The sequence below is a fragment of the Centruroides sculpturatus genome, unplaced genomic scaffold (assembly GCF_000671375.1).
Source record: "Centruroides sculpturatus isolate CEXI.00-Female unplaced genomic scaffold, Cexi_2.0 scaffold157, whole genome shotgun sequence".
NCBI classification, from domain to species: Eukaryota; Metazoa; Arthropoda; class Arachnida; order Scorpiones; family Buthidae; genus Centruroides; species Centruroides sculpturatus.
This window is the reverse complement of record NW_019384522.1, coordinates 229,931-248,582: the sequence shown is the minus strand read 5'-3', so window position 1 is coordinate 248,582 and position 18,652 is coordinate 229,931. Positions and strand designations below refer to the sequence as shown.

Here is an 18,652-nt window from a genome sequence, read left to right as displayed (position 1 = left end):
TTTGTTAAGACTATCTGTCTGAAAACAACTGCACATTACGTGTTACTAATCCGCATAAGTCCCCTGCAACAGGGCTCCCCATCAGTACACCCCTAGATTGCATTGTGCTCTCAGGGATCTCTCATTACGTGTTAATACAGTATAATTAGATTATTTTTAAAAAATTTTATAATCATATTAAAGAGTCATTTAATTAAGTTTTTAATACTTGCTGATATATTTAAATTAACTTAAATTAAATTAGGTAACTTTATAGTAGTAATAATTTTATCATAAATCAGACTTATTAAATTATTAAAGTGTAAATAAAATAAATTAAAATTTAATATTATCATCTATATTTATTTACTTATTTAAAATATGAATTTGAATATATATAATTTAATTTAGACATGAAAGACAAGATTGTTATATGGTGTGTGCTGGTCAATTGCATGCTGAAATTAATGCTGGTGATTCCTCATCAAGGAGTGCTAATCAAGGAATGTATGTTGGTTGTCATATCGATATATCAATGGGTACAATAACATTTACAGCTGATGGGAAACCAACTAAACATAGATTTCAGGTAAAAAAAACATTATTTTGATAAAGTATATTGAATAAAATAAAGATTTATATAAAGTAAAAAAAAATTTAATAATCTTAGTTTGATTTGTTTCTTATTGAATCAACAGTATTAAATCTAATATCAAATATATTTTAATTAGGACATACAGTAAATATAACTTAATAAAGCAGTTTTACAGTGTTAAATATATTTGACATTTCTTAAATAGAATGATTATTATGAAAATTTTTAAATATCAACAAACTTCTATAAACTGTCTTATTTAATTTAAAGAAACTTATAAAGATGAGAATTGTTTTTTGTGCTTTGTAAAGGGACTTTTCAGATCATGATGCTTTTTGATTTAAGTTCAGATTAATACAGAATGGTTAGCATTTTTCTTTTTCAAATATGTCTAATTCATATAATTCACCAATAATTTAAAACAGACAAAAATTCCAGATAGATTTTAGTGTTTTATAATCTCTCCAACCAGTATTAATCTTTTATATATAATTGGGCTGCAATTTGAAAAAAATTGTAGACTTATAAATTTCCACTGTCATTCATCTGTCTGTCCTTCCTTAATTTCAAGAATGATGTTAAATAGATGAAAATCAAGACCACATATGGAAAGCTTAGGGGTAGGAGACCCCAATTAACTAAATACGAACATCTGGTCTAGACTGGAAGTTACGTGAATTCAATTAAAAAATTTTTCCTTGAATGGAGTTACATAGATGACTGGCATGACTGTTGTTATCAGGAAAAGCATGATGTACAGGGGCAAGAAAGACATTGTTAGTTTGAGATTGATAGAATATATTTAAAATTGAATAAATTAAGAATATGATTAGAAATTGCAGCCCAGCATTGTGATGATGTCACAATAAATAAATCCTCATTTAAAATTTTATATTTATATATTTTTAATTTATATTTTTAGTATTATTATTATTTTTTTTTTATATGTATTCTTCATATTCTGTTGATGTGATAAAAATGACTGTATGAAATGAAATAAACTTCATACTTCAGTAATAAAGCTTGAATGCATTTGGTGACACTTCAATTTCTATCAAAATTTAATTTGAAATTAACAAGTTTATTAAATTTTTATTTAATAAGATCTATTCAGAATAACCAAAGTTGTTTTATTGAAATTGACATAAGATACAAGTTCTGAAATACTTTAGAGCATCACAGTTCATTTTTATGAAAAAAGCAAATAATTAAAACTATTTCATTTTAAAATGTAAATATACAAAGAAGCACAAAATTCTAAATTATTCTAAACTACTAGTTCTTAATCGGTGTGCCACAAAATTTTTAAAATTGTTTAAAACAACTTTTTTAATATCAGTACAATTATAATTGAATTCTATTCTATGGAAAATTATAAAATTTATTCCAAAATTGTTATGTTAATACAACAGAGTCCTGCAAACTCAACTTAATGTGGACTGTGAAGGCAACAAATTATTGAAAATGGTGAGTTTTATGGACTCTGGGGTGGGTTGTTCACAACTTATAATACATTACTATAAATTAATGTATTAAAAATCATTTATTACATTCAGAGCAAGAAAAAAGTCTATAGTACAATCTAACATAAAATAATTACTTTGCTACAGAAGATATAAAAATTTACCTATAGATAATGTCTTATTATTATATGCATATTACAAGGTATTATATGTGCTAATTCATATATGTATTAACTGCGTATCAATAGAGTCTATTTTTATTTGTAGTTAAATTTAAATTTTAAAAATATTTGGTATTTAGTGGCTACTTTTTGAGTTGGTAACATTTGCCTCATGGCATTTTTCAGTGGCACTTTGGTAAAAGGGATATATTCTTTGTTAACACATGGAATTGATGCTATTATCAAGTGTTGCCAATGAAGAATGATGACTTATTTGATCTTAGTGTTAAGTTATAGTGGTATAAATAGAATTTTTCTTTTTTTAACAACATGATGAGTTATATGGAGTGTCAAGTTATTGAGAGTTTAGTTTCCAGGAATATATTGATTGGTATCTGTTACAAAACTCCATTCTAAAGATAATCAATTTTTAATGCAATAATTTAGTGCAATATTTTTTCTAGATTTATTTATGAACATTTTTCAAGAAGGCTGTTAGCTTTTATCTGAACTTTATAGAGGGATTTGTGACATAAAAATTAAGAATTCCTGATTTAGAGTTTGTTAGTTTCTTACTCATTTGATTTGCCACAATGCTATGTGTATATTCTCCAATAATTTTAGTGATAGATTGTGTAACTTTTAACATTATAATTGGTTTCTTTACTATTCTTGTTGAAGGCTAATCATATATACAGTTATGATGGAATTAATTCCAAAAAACACATCGTATAGTTGAAAATAAAAATAAATAAAAAAAAATAAGCTATATGCAAGGTTATACTGTATGTAATGTGAGTTTGGCATACTGTTGATTGTGATAGCCCAAATTCATGAGTACTCATCATAACTGTCATACTTAGATATCATCTTAACATTGAGAGTAATAGCCTTCCTCCTCTCCTTTTTATTAGTAGCAGGAGATAGTGGGACATTTTGCAGACATAATGGGTATACTGTAAAACACAAAAAGGTATAACAACATGGTATGTATATGTATATATATATATACATAAAGTCTCAAGAAAGATCTTTAATGCATTAGTAGAGCAGCTTGAATTTAAATTCTAATAATTTTTCCGTGCTTCTGCATTGGCCATCACATATGTGAATTATCATATGACAAAACATCACAAGTCAAGGAGTGTCTGTACTCCACTCTAGATACTTGTCCATTTTTTATCCATCAGAAAGCTTACATATTTCATAATTCTGAAATTATATTCACTTTATTAAAATTGTTTGAAATTTAATTTATTGTTTAATTTATATAAATGAATTAGCAATTAATTTATTATATTATTAATTAGGTGGAACCAGGTACTAAACTTTTCCCTGCTGTGTTTTTTGAAGCCACTAGCAAGGAAATTTTACAGTTTGAATTAGGTAGAACACGTACTAGTTTGCCTTTATCTGCTGCAGTGCTACAAAGTACAGGAAAATTATTGGTTCCACAATGTCCACCAAGATTAAAGGTAATATAATTTTACATATTAGGTATTTTATTTATTTTGATCATCCCTACAGACTGAATATTATTATTTTTTACTTATATTCCACTATATGTTATATTTTATTTATTTTGATCATCCCTACAGACTGAATATTATTATTTTTTACTTATATTCCACTATATGTTATATTTTATTTATTTGAATGTAAGATGAATTAAAATTAAATTACTTAATATAGATGTAGTTTATTTACCAACTCAAGGAAAAAAGGCTATATCTCCAAAAAAATTGAAAATTAGATATGATAACAAGTATACAACTTGATTTTCTATGTTTTTGGAAATAGTCTTTAATCTTGAGCCAGTAGATATGCATAATCTAAATTATAAGTATATGCACATATAAATGCTATTTGTGTGTATTCTTATCTGTACAAGTTTGAATTTAACAATACTTTTTTTATATGTAAAAAAATTTTATGACTATTAATTTCTCCAATAGCATAGAGAATAGTTTTGATTATATATATAAAAACTGCTTGTGTTGAGGTCAGCAGATCTGTACTATACAAAGAAATTTAACTTTTATTAATATATTATATAAAAACTATTAGTAATATATAACTTAAAAAATGATTACTAACCTATTAGATTTTTACAATAGAACATCTTTAGTGAAAATTGACTGCATATATCAATATAACAATTGCAAGGGTTGCAAATTTAGGTCTGTCCCAAGCAAGCTTTCTCTCTAGATATTTCTGAATTATTAAATTTAAAATTAGAATGGTCTTAACATCAAAAGTATTATGAGATGATAAATTTACTTATTTATAATAAAAAGTTTGTTTATTAATTATTTTTCAATATAACTTAAAAATGGTGTAGTAAAATCCAATAATTTAATTATAGTATGAGTTTATATAACAGACATCTTGAAGACTAACTATATGTGAGGAAAGTACAGCAAGAGAATTGTTTTGCTTTCCTGATGCTTAAACAGACATGTTTGAAAAATTTTTGCCAAATATGTTGAATACTTTAATTATAGCTAAGACAAATGCAGAGAATTTGAGAGTATCAAATTTCAGTTCTATTATAAAGCTTGAATTTAAGCGAGTAAACCACTTAAGATAGCATCTAAAGACTTATATTTTCAGTAAGAAAACAGTTTCACTTAGAACACTCATTTTTTTTGTACTGAGAATATATTAATGGTTACATATTTTATTTTTCTACAGCCTTTTTTTTATTTTGAGATTACTTCAATGAATATAGAAAATACTATGCCTAGATTTAAAATTGGTAAAAAAAAATAGTTTACATTTTGAAGCAGTGACCATCTTGTTTTGTCTGCATAAGATAAAAAACATGTTTAATCCAGAAAGTTTGAGTCCTGTACAATTCTGGTTTCGGAATTTTTACTGCATTAAATAAATGTTTAATGCAAGTTTAAACAGTTTTAGAATGATTTGGAAAAGAAAGTTATCTTAACTATCTTAAATAGGATTTTTATAAATCTACATGAGAAATATTTTTTGGACCAAGATGATGTAACACACAGCTCATCTGGTTTATGAGAGTTTAGGTCTTTCTTTATGTCATTTTTTTCTAAATTTTTTCAAATGATTTAATTAAATGAATAATTTATCCATTGAGAAATTTTTTATCAGATTGAAGCTCATGTATTGAATTTTATTAATAGATGACTTGCAAAATTTGTTCAGATTTTGATGATATGTATACATTTAAGACATTGTAATAACTGATTTATATATATGGACTAATTTATAGACAGATGAAATGCTATTTTATGCAAAATCAATGATTCTTAAATCAGAAAATAATTTTTTTTTTTCACTGTGCATTTACTACAAAAATGTGAGAAAATTCATTACATCAGTAGTTCCCAAACTTTTTTGATTCTCGGCACCCTTGCTAAATTCAGATTTTCCCAAGGCGCCCTATGTCAAATTCTAACAAGTACAATTTGCGAAATAGCAAAATAGCCAATATCTTTTTAATTAAAGAGTGAGGACGTTAAGTAAAAAATAAATAAAAACATATTTAAGGTAACAAAAAAATGTAATTGAACAAATTCAATTAATTATAATTAGTGGGATGGATGAGCCTGTTGATCACCGCACATTTTCTCAAACCTTGAAATCAAACTGGACACAGCCACCCATATTTCCTTCTTTACATTGATTTTCATGCAATGCTTAGTTTTTATCACATGCTTAGTTTTTATCACAGTGACAAACTCAGCTTGGCACAAATAAGAAGTCAGAAATGAAATTAAGATTCTCTGAGCTGTACCACTCAGAAGGGATATTCATCTTTTATTGATATCTAAAGTTCAGTTAATTCCATGCTGCTAAATTTTGTTTTCAACATATTGTCACAAGACAACTCAATAAGATTCTCTTCTGCAGCAGTAAATTCGGATGGAGCACTGGCATTAAACGGATCTTGAATCCACGCAAATTTATCAATATTATCATTTTGAAAATATTTCTCAAACCAGGTGATAAGCTGTGATAAATGTTCTTCAAAAATACCTCGAGAGTTCATACCTTTAGAGAAATCGACTCCACTGGAAGTCAAACACTGTTGCAACAAGGGAAAACATCCTTTCCTCTGTCTTCATTTATTTTTCTTTTCCATAGTTTTAATTTTTTTTTAAAAGCTGAAATTTTCTCAATCAACTTTAAAAGGTGCATATTACTTCACTGCAGGGAGAGATTCAGAGCAATCAGCTTTTCAAAAATATCACATAAGTATGCTAGTTATACCAAAATCTCATGCCTGCTTTTTAAACATTTTTTAAAATTTTAATTTTAAATGTGTTAACATTAATTGAATCTTCAGGATACTTAGTATTTTTAATTATAAAATTGAATTAGGTGAAGATAAATTCTCAGAAAATAATATACTGTAAATTTAATAATACAGACTAAATAATTAAAATTATGAAACTTTTTTAAGCTATTTATTTGATACTGGAGACAAGAAATGATTTCATTTCATAGTAATTTTAATAAGTAAATAATTAAATTTTTAAAGTACTAATGAAGATAGATTATAGAATAAGAATTTTTCTAGACACAAAACGTAATCTAGAAGCTCACTGAAATATCCAAGTTTTGTTTATTGATAAATAAATAATATTAGAGTAAAAAAAAAAAAACAGTAATATCTAGGTATTGATGGTTTTTTGTACTTTAATACTATTTATTTATTATCATAATATAATTAAAAGAAAAATTTATATTACTGTAACTTTTTGTGAATGACCTGTATTTAAAAGTTAATTTGGAAGTGCCAGTTGCGTAGTGTGGGTGTCAGCTGACCTGGACGGCAGATGAGGTTTGTTCGAACAGAAGTTCCTGACACATGTGTATGTCATTTTGCAATGCGAAGAATAATGTGCAGTGCATGCCGGTTCTAAATCAGTTACAGTTAGTGACTAGGGAGACTTGGGTAGGAGTAACGTAAGTAATCTAGACGACCTAGCTCTATTGGATATTGGAGGTGTATATGGATATGAATAAATCGTACAAGCAAGAAAAAAAAAAAGGTTGACAGGTTGTGCACGATATCCCGACTGTCTGGATGGTAACACTATTCCATGCTCATTACAATCGGTCCGAATCATAGGTTTGATGAAAATATGAAGTGAAATGGTTCAAATTTTTACAAGATATTATTATTATTTATTGTGAAATTTTGCCACCCCTACGCCACTGGGAAGTGCTTGCAGATTATGCAATGTTATGAGTTACCTATCAGTTTTAATTTACAGTTTATTAAAAACCTCAAACAATTTTTCTTTTGTTTAAATTTACTACAACTGTCTTTATTAAAATTTGAAAAATCTTTTTATACCTCAGACATATTCATCTCCCATTGTTTTTTTTTTCCTGAAAACTTACAAAAGCTTTTATAGATATACTTTATCTTTAGTTTTCTTTCATTTATTTTCTGCATAGAAATTCACACTTTAATCAATGTTGTTAAACAATCCTACTTAGTTTATGTCAGATAGAATAACTTTTAATCCAGTAAAACCATTATTTGCTAAAATATAGGTATTTAAACTTGTAATTTAATAGCTGATAAGATTATTATTATATTTGTGGATTGGGTCCTATTTAGTAAATACTGGTGCTAGTACTATTCCAGATCAATACCAAAGCATTTATTATTGTTATTATTATTATTATTATTATTATTCATTAATATTATTTGATAATGAAACAGAAACAAAGTGAAATAATAAGATATTGCTTAGCAGCTATTTGTATTTTTGACACTTGTGCAGTTTAGAAGGTTCTATTCAAAATATTCTATTCTATAATTGCATCTAAAATTAATTACTAACAGAAGTGAAAAAGAAAAAAAAAAACGTTTTTAATATTTAAGATATACTTGATAATAGGTTTTACCAAATAGGTTTTAAACAGCCTGTTTGGAGGTACAGGTATATGCTGGTGCAGTTTATGCAAAATCTTTATTTCAAATCAGCAATTTTTTCAGACTATATTTTTGGGGACTATATGCACTAAATTATGGTAGTTATAATCTATATAATCTATGTTACTTACTAACATATATTAATAAAATAAGATGATAAGATGAATCTATCTTATTATTTTTTTTACATTTATATTTATTTATAGGTTCAATGTTTACAACCTCATCAATGGGCAAGAGTTCCAAATCAATATCTTAAGCCTCATGCATTGAAATTATCAGAAGTTAGAGGATGGAGCATGTTATGTGAAGATCCTGTTTCTATGTTAGCTGTTCACATTCCAGAAGAAGATCGTTGTATAGATGTATTAGAACTGATTGAACATGAAAAGCTACTCAGGTTAGAAAAGAAAATCATTTGTAAACAGCTAAATCTGATATTACTATAATTAAAATTTAAAATTTCAAACTTGAGTTTAAAAAGCTATAAAATATTTGAAAAATATAAGAAATGATTGTCACATGATAATTAACAATCAAAATAATTATTGTTGACTGTGATAGATTTGAATTGATGTTTTTAGTATATCTGTTTTGCTATCTCTCAAATACAGTTATTTATTTTATTATCTGATAAATTAAATAAAGTATACTGTGTTTTATAATGGCATTAAAATGAACATATTAGGCACTCCAATTACACATGAACACCCAAATGCAGTTGAATTAACTTTCAGAGTTCAACTGTGATAATATGAAATATGGACAACCAGATTTTTTAAGTGTAATGCAAAAATTAGAAGAAAGTTAAATTAAAATAATCATCACAAAACATATATATTGTATATTTAATATGGAACAGAGTTCATGACATCCTTATTTTGATTATAAAGTTGATAAGAAATGGAACTTTTTAAGAAAGAGTTGCTCATTCTGATTTTCATTTTAACAAATTTATAGAAAAGCAAAATAATATAAATAGATTGCATTTTATTCATTTTTTTTAATTAAAAAAGAAAAAATAGAAATCAGTAAAAACCAATAGCAATTTTTGTTGAAGTTTACTGGTATAAAAAAAATTTTCCATCAATTTTTAATGTTATACAATCTAGTATAGACTAAATGCCTGGAAAGCTTGGGATTAAAAGAGATCAGGATATCTGGATTTTTTGGTTTTCTGGACACAACTTTAAATATATACTTAAAATATAAAATGAACAAATCAAAAGTAAAGAATGAAACTATTTTAATGCATCATATGCTAGCAATTGCACTGGAATTGGTATCATGTGACATCTATGTCCTGGAAAACAAAACAAAAAAAAGCAGCCACACAGTTGACTACAACTATATCCATCAAATTCAAATCTAGTCAGTTTCAAAAATATCTGGTTTGTGGCAATTCCAGATTTCTACAAGTCAGATATTTAGTCTGGTACAATATAAGGAAATTCAATAGCAAATTTTTATTGGCATGGCATTAAAAAATGGATTGACTTATGACTAATTTTTGAAAATATTATTTACATTTTGATTTGAGCTGCTGAAGCTGACATGAAATTAAGGAAAATTAGTCTTCTTGAATTTTGTCTTAGTTTGCTCTTTAGACAATCATAATAACATATTCCAGATTTTGACTTGTATGCCAGACAGTTAAGTAAGATTAATAACCAATGATTGCCTTAAATATTGGGCTATAATTTGGCTAATTAAATGATTAATATAAAGTAATTTGTCACAAGAGGTAGACATTAGGCGCCATCTCTTAACTAAATTAATAATGTGACAAATTACTTTATATTAATCATTTAATTAGCCAGATTATAGCCCGATATTTAAGGCAATCATTGGTTATGTCTGTATATGCATTGGGCTTTGTGTTGTTTATTATTTATAAGAAAGATTAATTTAAAAAATTAAATATTAAAAAATAAATCAGATTGAGCATTAACTGTGTAAACTCAATTCTGTTTTCTAAATTTATAAATATATAAATAACTTTTAATATAATTTGTTTTATTTATAATTGAAAAAAACTTTTATAAATTATATCAATTTTTTTATTTCAGAAACTTACGATTACATAATTTTAAGATAAATTTAAGGAATTTTTTTATCATTTTTCTGTAAGAATACAGTAGAGCGTCGTTTATCCGAAGGTTGGTTATCCGAAGGAATTCCAGTCGACAAATTAAAATTTTCACCAGTGCTGTGGCGCTGTAATCTTTGGCTATGTCTTTGGCTACTCAAATATTTTACGTTTTTGATACTAAATTAACTTCTGAAGTATAATTTTTTATTGTTTTTATATATTTTCAATATATTTATTTTGTTTGTACAAAATAAAAAAATAATTTTTAACAATACAATAGTCTTTGTTAGGCTTAACATCGATGAAAATTCAACGTGAAGTGACATGCAACGGAGAAAAATTTCAACACGGGATAAATTAATATATTTTTTCGTACATAATTGGTTATCCGAAAAATAAGTTATCTGAACAACCTCAGTCCCCAATTGATTTGGATAAATGACGCTCTACTGTATTTATATTGTATTTGATATTACTGTTACACAACATATTAAACATTTTTGAATATTTTAACTTTGTTTTTATAAATATTTTTGTAAGATATTTAACTGTATCTAAAAATGATAGATGTATTTATAAAATAAATTTAAAAAATTAAAGTGGAACTTTGTTTTATGACTGATAAAAATATTTTATTATGATTTATTAAATGCCATATTTATTTTGTTAGCCATCTTGGTATGGCTTTACTTAGTTCAAACTGTATTTTCAGAAATATAACTTCCATTTATGACACTGAATCTATAGGAAATTAAAATTTAATTTATAATGACTCATTTAATGAGCTTTCTAGGAACCATTTATATTTAAAAGCAATGAGCTACTATAATTTAATTAAATATTTTATACAAAGCATAATTAAATTTTAAAAGAATATTTTTATTGTATGGAATTTTAATTATACATTAAGAACTGAAATGGCTTATATAATATTATTTCTATTCTAATTACATAAATAGTAATTTATATGATAAGTGAATTTTATATTTATTTAATTTTTTTGTTTTTTAGCTTTCATGCCCATACATTGGCTTTGTATGGAGCCCTTTGTTTTCAAGGCAATCATCATGCAGCACATATTATATGTTCTCATATTGATGAAAAACAATTACGATATGCTATTCAATCAGATTATATGTCTGGACCATTGAGAATAGCATTTACAGATTTACTTGTAGCACTTCATCTAGAATTTCATGCTAGAGCAAGGTATTTAAGAAACATGAATCCATGGGCATCCACAAAGGGGGGCAAATAAGGCATTTTCCTTTCTGAGACTGAGTAAAATATTTCATAAATTACAGTGATACCCCAAACTTACGTGATAGGTGGGACTGAGCGATAACTGTGTAAGTCGAATTCGCGTAAGTCGGGGTATAATTTTGCAATTATTGTAAAATCCAAGTCGGATGTATGTAAGCTAATAAATGTTCTCGTTAATCTTATCTCGTCTTTTGATTTATTCACGGTTACAAGAAATCACCATATGGTCTCTCAAGTCTCTGTAGATATAACAAACACAAAATAAATTGTAACTAGGCATCGATTCCGCGCGACACATCCGAACATGTAAGCTGAACAATAGTATGGGGGGAGTGAGTAATCAAGAGCTACGTGCTGCTCAAACAAAAGACGAATCCACGAGATTTGAAAATCACGTAACTCCAGGTTTGCATAAGTTGGGGTAGTGTAAGTCGAGGTATTACTGTATAATTGTAAAATTGTCTGAGATATATAACCTTACACCCTCAACCATGGGATGCTTTGATGCAGTCCATAATCTACTTGTGGGAAAAACCCAAAAAATTAAATAATTGAAAAATTTATTGACAATTATTTGTCTCCAAGCTTTAACTTCAAATTTTCTGTGGATGCCCATGCAAGAATCAAATTAATATATTATTATTATGAAAGTTTATTTTATTATTTTAATTTTATTTTAATTATATCTTATAAGTAAAATAAATGAACAAACTGTTTTTAATTTTAAATTAACAATTTAGTTAATTTATTTAATTATAAAGTTTGCTTGTTACATAATTTTTTTATATACCGTATTTTGATGAGTATAAGTCGCACTTTTTTTTACTACTTTTTGGGGCTCAAAATCATGGTGCATTTTATATTCAACAGGTAACTATTTTTACAGTGAAATTATCTACAGTAGTGGTCCACTCTAGGGACCAACCTGTGCAGTGGTTCGTTAAGCAGCAGATGGTCCCTCAACTGAATGGCTAGAGTACTTAGTTTATCAGAGTAGCGACACACGAGTCATCGCCGCCGTGTTCTGTCAACTGTCATCATGTGACCTCTGAGTTTACATTAAGAAATGATGATTATTTCAGTTTAATAAAGGTATCGATTCATCCATCCGTCATATTCTTGAATAAAAAAAATGAATAAAATGCATCTTTAGACAATCCTACTAAAAAAGTTTTTTTCTAAATGTTTTGACTCAAAATAGGGGTGTGTCTTATACTTGACAGCGACTTATACTCATCAAAATACGGTACTAAGAATATTGAATTTTTTCAATATTCATAGTATTTTTAGAGGCTAAAAATTTATTATATAAATTGTTTAAGTGTTTGACTATTTTGGAATAATTTTGAATATGAATATGAGATCAAAAAATCCAAAATTTAATAGTGTACATTTTTTCCTTCCTTTTTTTTTTGTATATAAATTTTGTTTTTAATTTTAAAGGAGTTTAACACAAAATGAATTTATTGTGCCAATGGGTCCTGAATTAAGAACAATGTATGAAGATCCAGCAAGTATTCATCAAATATCAACTCTACAAAGTTCTTCAATTCGTCCACAGATGACTATGACACCAACATCGTAAATAAAGATTTGATAATCATAAAATACTATAATGATATAATTTGAATCTCTTAGATAATTATTTAAATATTTAATATTTTTATTTAGGGAAAAAATTGGTTCTTTAAAAACTCTAAGTACTCCATATTTTCCTGTGGATATTTTGAAACAATTTATTATGGAAGCATTAGATGATGCTGTTAGGAAAGGAAATAGACCAAATAGAGATCCAATTGGTGGAAGCAATGAAAATTTATTTGTGTAAGTAAAAGTATAAAGTTAGTTAATTTTTTCACAATTGCAAAATGTATACTTAGTCAGTTCTGTACATTAAGTTTAACCAACTGAATTGATGCTATTTGCTGCATGTGTTCTTTTATCTAAATGTAACATATGTCTATATAAATCATAATCTTTAGTTTTGTAATTTTTGTAGAATTTNAAATTGGAGGAACTGACACACTGTTGGTTGCTTGTTTCCAACTCATACATATCCCTTTTTCAAAAATAGGACATTCTTGCTGAAAAAAGCCTTTGTGTCCTTGAGTTTCAGGCCTTTTAAAGGTTCCACATCACGAATTAAACATTCTGATTGGTCCTGGTCACTCTCTTTTCTTTTTTCAATTGGACCCTAGTTTGTTTCCAGAACCATTCAGGACTGAATTTAGAGATGTTTATTAAATTGTTGTGATTTTCATCCATTACTCAGAGTTAAGAATTTCTACCCCAGTTATAAATATTGCTGGCTGCACTCACATGACATTTGGTTTCATTAAACATTTTATTACATCATTTTTGTGATTATCAGAGAAAAGGTTAAATTCCTGTTTAATTAAATCTTTCACAAAACAACTCTTTTCTGATGTTTTATATAAACATCAGAAGAACATTTTATATACAAAAACATTTTTATATAACAAAATATATTTTGAGGACGTTTTACAAAATTAACAGTTAGAAAAATGTTTGCTATAACAAAAATGTATTTGTGACTGCTTGAATAAATATAATTAAAAGCTTAGTCTTTTGCTAGTTTTGATTTTATTAATTATATAAAAATTTTGAATGATGCTTTGTTTATGATGTTTTATCATGGACTCAATTTTGTCTAGCATAACATGGTTGACACACCCCTATTTAAGGAAGAGGTGTGTGAGATGTTAAGATAGTTTGTATGGATCATGGACAAAGAATTAATGCACACTTGTAAACAAAATACAAGAAGTTTATTAGAGACTAAAACATGTATAAAGAAAAAAACCTCACTAGACCCAAGATATCAGCAAGTGGGGATTTACCAAACAATAATACTCACCAACAAACTCAGTTGGGACTAGGGTAAAAAGAATGCAAATAACAAACTTTAAACTGACAATACACAGTCATAATATTAGTATATTTAAGCTTATTCTAAGTATTAATAATAAACTAAAATTAAGAAGTATGGCTAAAACTAAATTTATTATAAAAATCAACCAGTACCAAGGATGGCAACATGAACAATACTATTAGATGGTATTGTTCACTGGACAACTATGCCCTCTTGTTGGATTTCAAAAAGAAGGGCACTCTAATAGAGAATACCAAGCAGAAAGGTAACATTATATGTTATGATTTCAATTATCTGTCCTTGAAGACAATCCTTCATTTTCATTCTCCATGTGTCTGTTCAATCTGAAGATCATGACACCACATGCTTACTTTTGACAACCTCCTTTGCTAGCCCACAGAATTTTTCTCTTACAAAGAGAGGGAACTCCCATCTGACCTGACTCATCTCAGCCAAAAGTAAAGTCTCTCATCAAACATCATTACTACACCTGATATGTTTAAAGCTATACACCAACCAAAGACGAATATTATCGGGTTAGAAACGGCTATAATACTAATAATTTAAAAGACAATTTGGCATTAGAGTTAGGCGTTAGGTGCCATCTCTTGATAAATATAATAATTATAATTTAATTAAATAATTTAAATAATAATTTTAGAATTACTGGAGGAAAAGAATTGGCTTGAAGTGGGACTTGAACCCGCAACTCCTGCTTACCATGCAGAGTGGCGCTGAATGCATCCCCAGCTGGCATTGTAATAACCATTGATGGTTATATCATTAGTTTATATATGCTGGAAGAGGAGATCTGACCAAAGGTCCAGGTAGCATAATTGGCAACACATCTGCATGGTAAGCAGGAGTTGCAGGTTCAAGTCCTGCTTCTGGCCGATTCTTTTCTTCCAGTAATTCTAAAATTATTATTTAAATTATTTAATTAAATTATAATTATTAAATTTATTAAGAGATGACACCTAACGCCTAACTCTAATGCCAAATTGTCTTTTAAATTATTATATTATAGCCGTTTCTAGCCCAATAATATTCAGCTTTGGTTGGTGTAAAGTCTCTCCTCAATTGTTCAGTAGTTAAAGCAGAGTAAAGTATCCTTGTTTCAGTTGTGTTTCTGGGGATTACTTCCAAACCTCACCCAATCAGTTTTTCACAATTGAACAGGAAAAGTGGAGCAATCCTAGATTTGCAGTTATACAAAGAAACATGTATGGACAAGCTTTCCCAAGATCAGAAATATAGGTGTAGACAAAACAGACAAAACAGTTTACAAAAAAAAAAAAAATATAAGGCGTAATGCCACAGGTGTCATTCAGGATGGTGAGAAGGTGTGAACAACGCATGTGGGTGGTGGCATCAGACACCAAGGGAAGAACTCCATTTACAATTAATATCCATTTATTAGAATACAAAAAGACATCTTATAAAGGTTTGGGAGATCTTTTCTTAAAACCAGTTTGATGGGATAAACAGTAAGTCCTGACAACATTAATGTTCTTTGGGATATGATGTTTGATAATACAAGGTTCCTGGGGCTGATTGCGTTTTCTTATTAATGGATTGGTGTCCTTAAAGGATAGTGCACTCATAAAAAAAAATTGGAGGAACTGACACACTGTTGGTTGCTTGTTTCCAACTCATACATATCCCTTTTTCAAAAATAGGACATTCTTGCTGAAAAAAGCCTTTGTGTCCTTGAGTTTCAGGCCTTTTAAAGGTTCCACATCACGAATTAAACATTCTGATTGGTCCTGGTCACTCTCTTTTCTTTTTTCAATTGGACCCTAGTTTGTTTCCAGAACCATTCAGGACTGAATTTAGAGATGTTTATTAAATTGTTGTGATTTTCATCCATTACTCAGAGTTAAGAATTTCTACCCCAGTTATAAATATTGCTGGCTGCACTCACATGACATTTGGTTTCATTAAACATTTTATTACATCATTTTTGTGATTATCAGAGAAAAGGTTAAATTCCTGTTTAATTAAATCTTTCACAAAACAACTCTTTTCTGATGTTTTATATAAACATCAGAAGAACATTTTATATACAAAAACATTTTTATATAAAACAATTTTTTTTAAACAAATTTTGGTTGAGATTTTGGACCTCAGCCAAGACCTCATACTTATAGTAGGGCATTATCTTTAGTTAAATGGTATATAAGATCTATTACCATACTAATGGTTAAATGTAATAAAGGCACTCACAAACATGAAGTGCAGTTAAAATCCTCAACAGACCATGCATACAAATGTTTTCATCCATTTAAAAATTGACATTATCAGATAAACTATATTGAATGCAAAGACAAACAACACTCATTAAATAGAACAGAATTCAAATTAGAAAACTTTTAGAATAGAATTTAATTCAAAAAGTTTCTAGTAGTAGAAGTGATCACACTCTCCATGCTGTAGATAAGGAATCAGTCTCCTTATAATTGATCACTTTTTGACTCTTAACTGTATTATAGATTTTCATACATTCTAGATAGTTAAAACATGTCAGGTTTGATGCAAGATGCAAATTATTTCATTGATGCAATAATTTTCTTGCATGATCAAAATTTTTCATATCCTGGTGCAAAATATGAAAGTGTTTTACATTGCATGTATGGCGCTTCTGCTACTGAAAATTTTTTGTTCTATTTATAGGTAACAAAATATAATATTCAATATATGCAAAGAAAACATACTGTGAATGTTAGGAATATGAAATTTACTAGAATTTGAAAAAATTATCTTACTGCTATTCCAGCTATTATTGAATATAACGTACAGAAAGTATGGTGATTAGTCAAAATTTTGATATTTTCTTTTTTTGCATTTATCAACATTTTGATATGCCAGGAGCTCAGAAATATAAGAAAAACCTTTACAAAATTGTGTGTATGTAGTTAATGTCAAGAACACAGAAATATTCTCTAACACATGGAAATTGTATCTACAACATAAAAATACATGGCAAATGATAAGCACAATGTATGTATTGGAAAGGTACTGCAACAATTTGCTTAACTTATAATGGAACTTCTTCATTTTTTGTTATTGCTGTATTGTGTTTTAAATTTTTTGGAAAGCTACATTATAGCATTTAAACTTTAATGTCTTAAGTGGTTCTAACCTTTGATGCTTTTTGAACTATCAGAATTTTATAGATGTTTTTAAATCTAGTTTTTTTTGCACTGACTCTGAAGATGAACTGTTTAGCTTGAAAGTGTGTAATGCATTTTGATTTTTCTGTGCTCCTAAAGAAAGCAGCATGGAAATGATTGTGACTTCTTTTATCTAACATCAAATAAAACCTTATATTGGAGATTAAGATTAAATTAATTATTGCTATAAGTTAAATAAATCTATTTAAGAATAGTTTAAATAATATATGTGTATTATATAATATATAGTATAATATGTAGAATAAGTAAATCTTTGTGTTTTCAAAAGTAAATAAATAAGGAAAAGATGAAATAATTTTATTTTTTAATTGTTTTTATTTCAGTCCACTTTTGAAACTAATTGATAAATTATTATTGATTGGCTTACTGGAGGATTCTGATTTAGAATGGCTATTAATATTAATAGATCCTGAAACATTTGACCCAAATTATGATCCAGGTTTGTATTTTTTATATATATGTAAATTATATTTTTTATGAAATGAAACTATATACAGGGCAGTATCAAGATATAAATATTTATAAATGCAAATAACATTCTGCTTGAACTTTTAACAGATAAAGACGTATACTGACATTTGGTTTCATTAAACATTTTATTACATCATTTNTAACATTCTGCTTGAACTTTTAACAGATAAAGACGTATACAGATTTTAACTATTCCAAAATATTGCAGAAATTCCTAAAGAAATTGCAAAATCAAATTTAGTAAATTCAAATATTTGTTTATTTTTATACAAGAAAAATGAATAAATATTAAAAATAGTTATTTATTTATTTATAAATATATTTTGTGAAGTATGAATAAAAATTTTATATAGGAAATTAATATGAAATAAAATAGTCTTTTAATATTACTTTACAGTAAAAGTCCAAAAACCTGGACTGCTCAGAGATTATGATGGTTCAATTTCTGGATTTTTTGGATTCTCAGGACAACTTTAAGATTCAAATTTAAGGAGTAATTTAGAAAAATAATAATTAATCATGATAATATTTTTAATATGAAATATTATAGTACAAATTGTTCTTGAAGTCATTCAAAAAGAACAGTGCTCTGTTAAATAAAAATTTATGGAG

At 27.3% G+C, this 18,652-nt stretch overlaps 1 protein-coding gene across 1 annotated transcript in view; it reads left to right on the top strand.

Annotated features, from left to right (window-relative positions):
* LOC111622781 (ryanodine receptor-like) overlaps positions 1–18,652 on the top strand; it is a 420,607-nt gene that overhangs the window by 174,583 nt on the left and 227,372 nt on the right. The window contains exons 43-49 of the mRNA XM_023365203.1: positions 391–568; positions 3,509–3,673; positions 8,334–8,527; positions 11,231–11,428; positions 12,926–13,063; positions 13,154–13,306; positions 17,893–18,008. Of these exons, the coding sequence (XP_023220971.1) occupies positions 391–568; positions 3,509–3,673; positions 8,334–8,527; positions 11,231–11,428; positions 12,926–13,063; positions 13,154–13,306; positions 17,893–18,008 (1,142 nt within the window). The remainder of the gene's footprint in view (positions 1–390; positions 569–3,508; positions 3,674–8,333; positions 8,528–11,230; positions 11,429–12,925; positions 13,064–13,153; positions 13,307–17,892; positions 18,009–18,652) is intronic.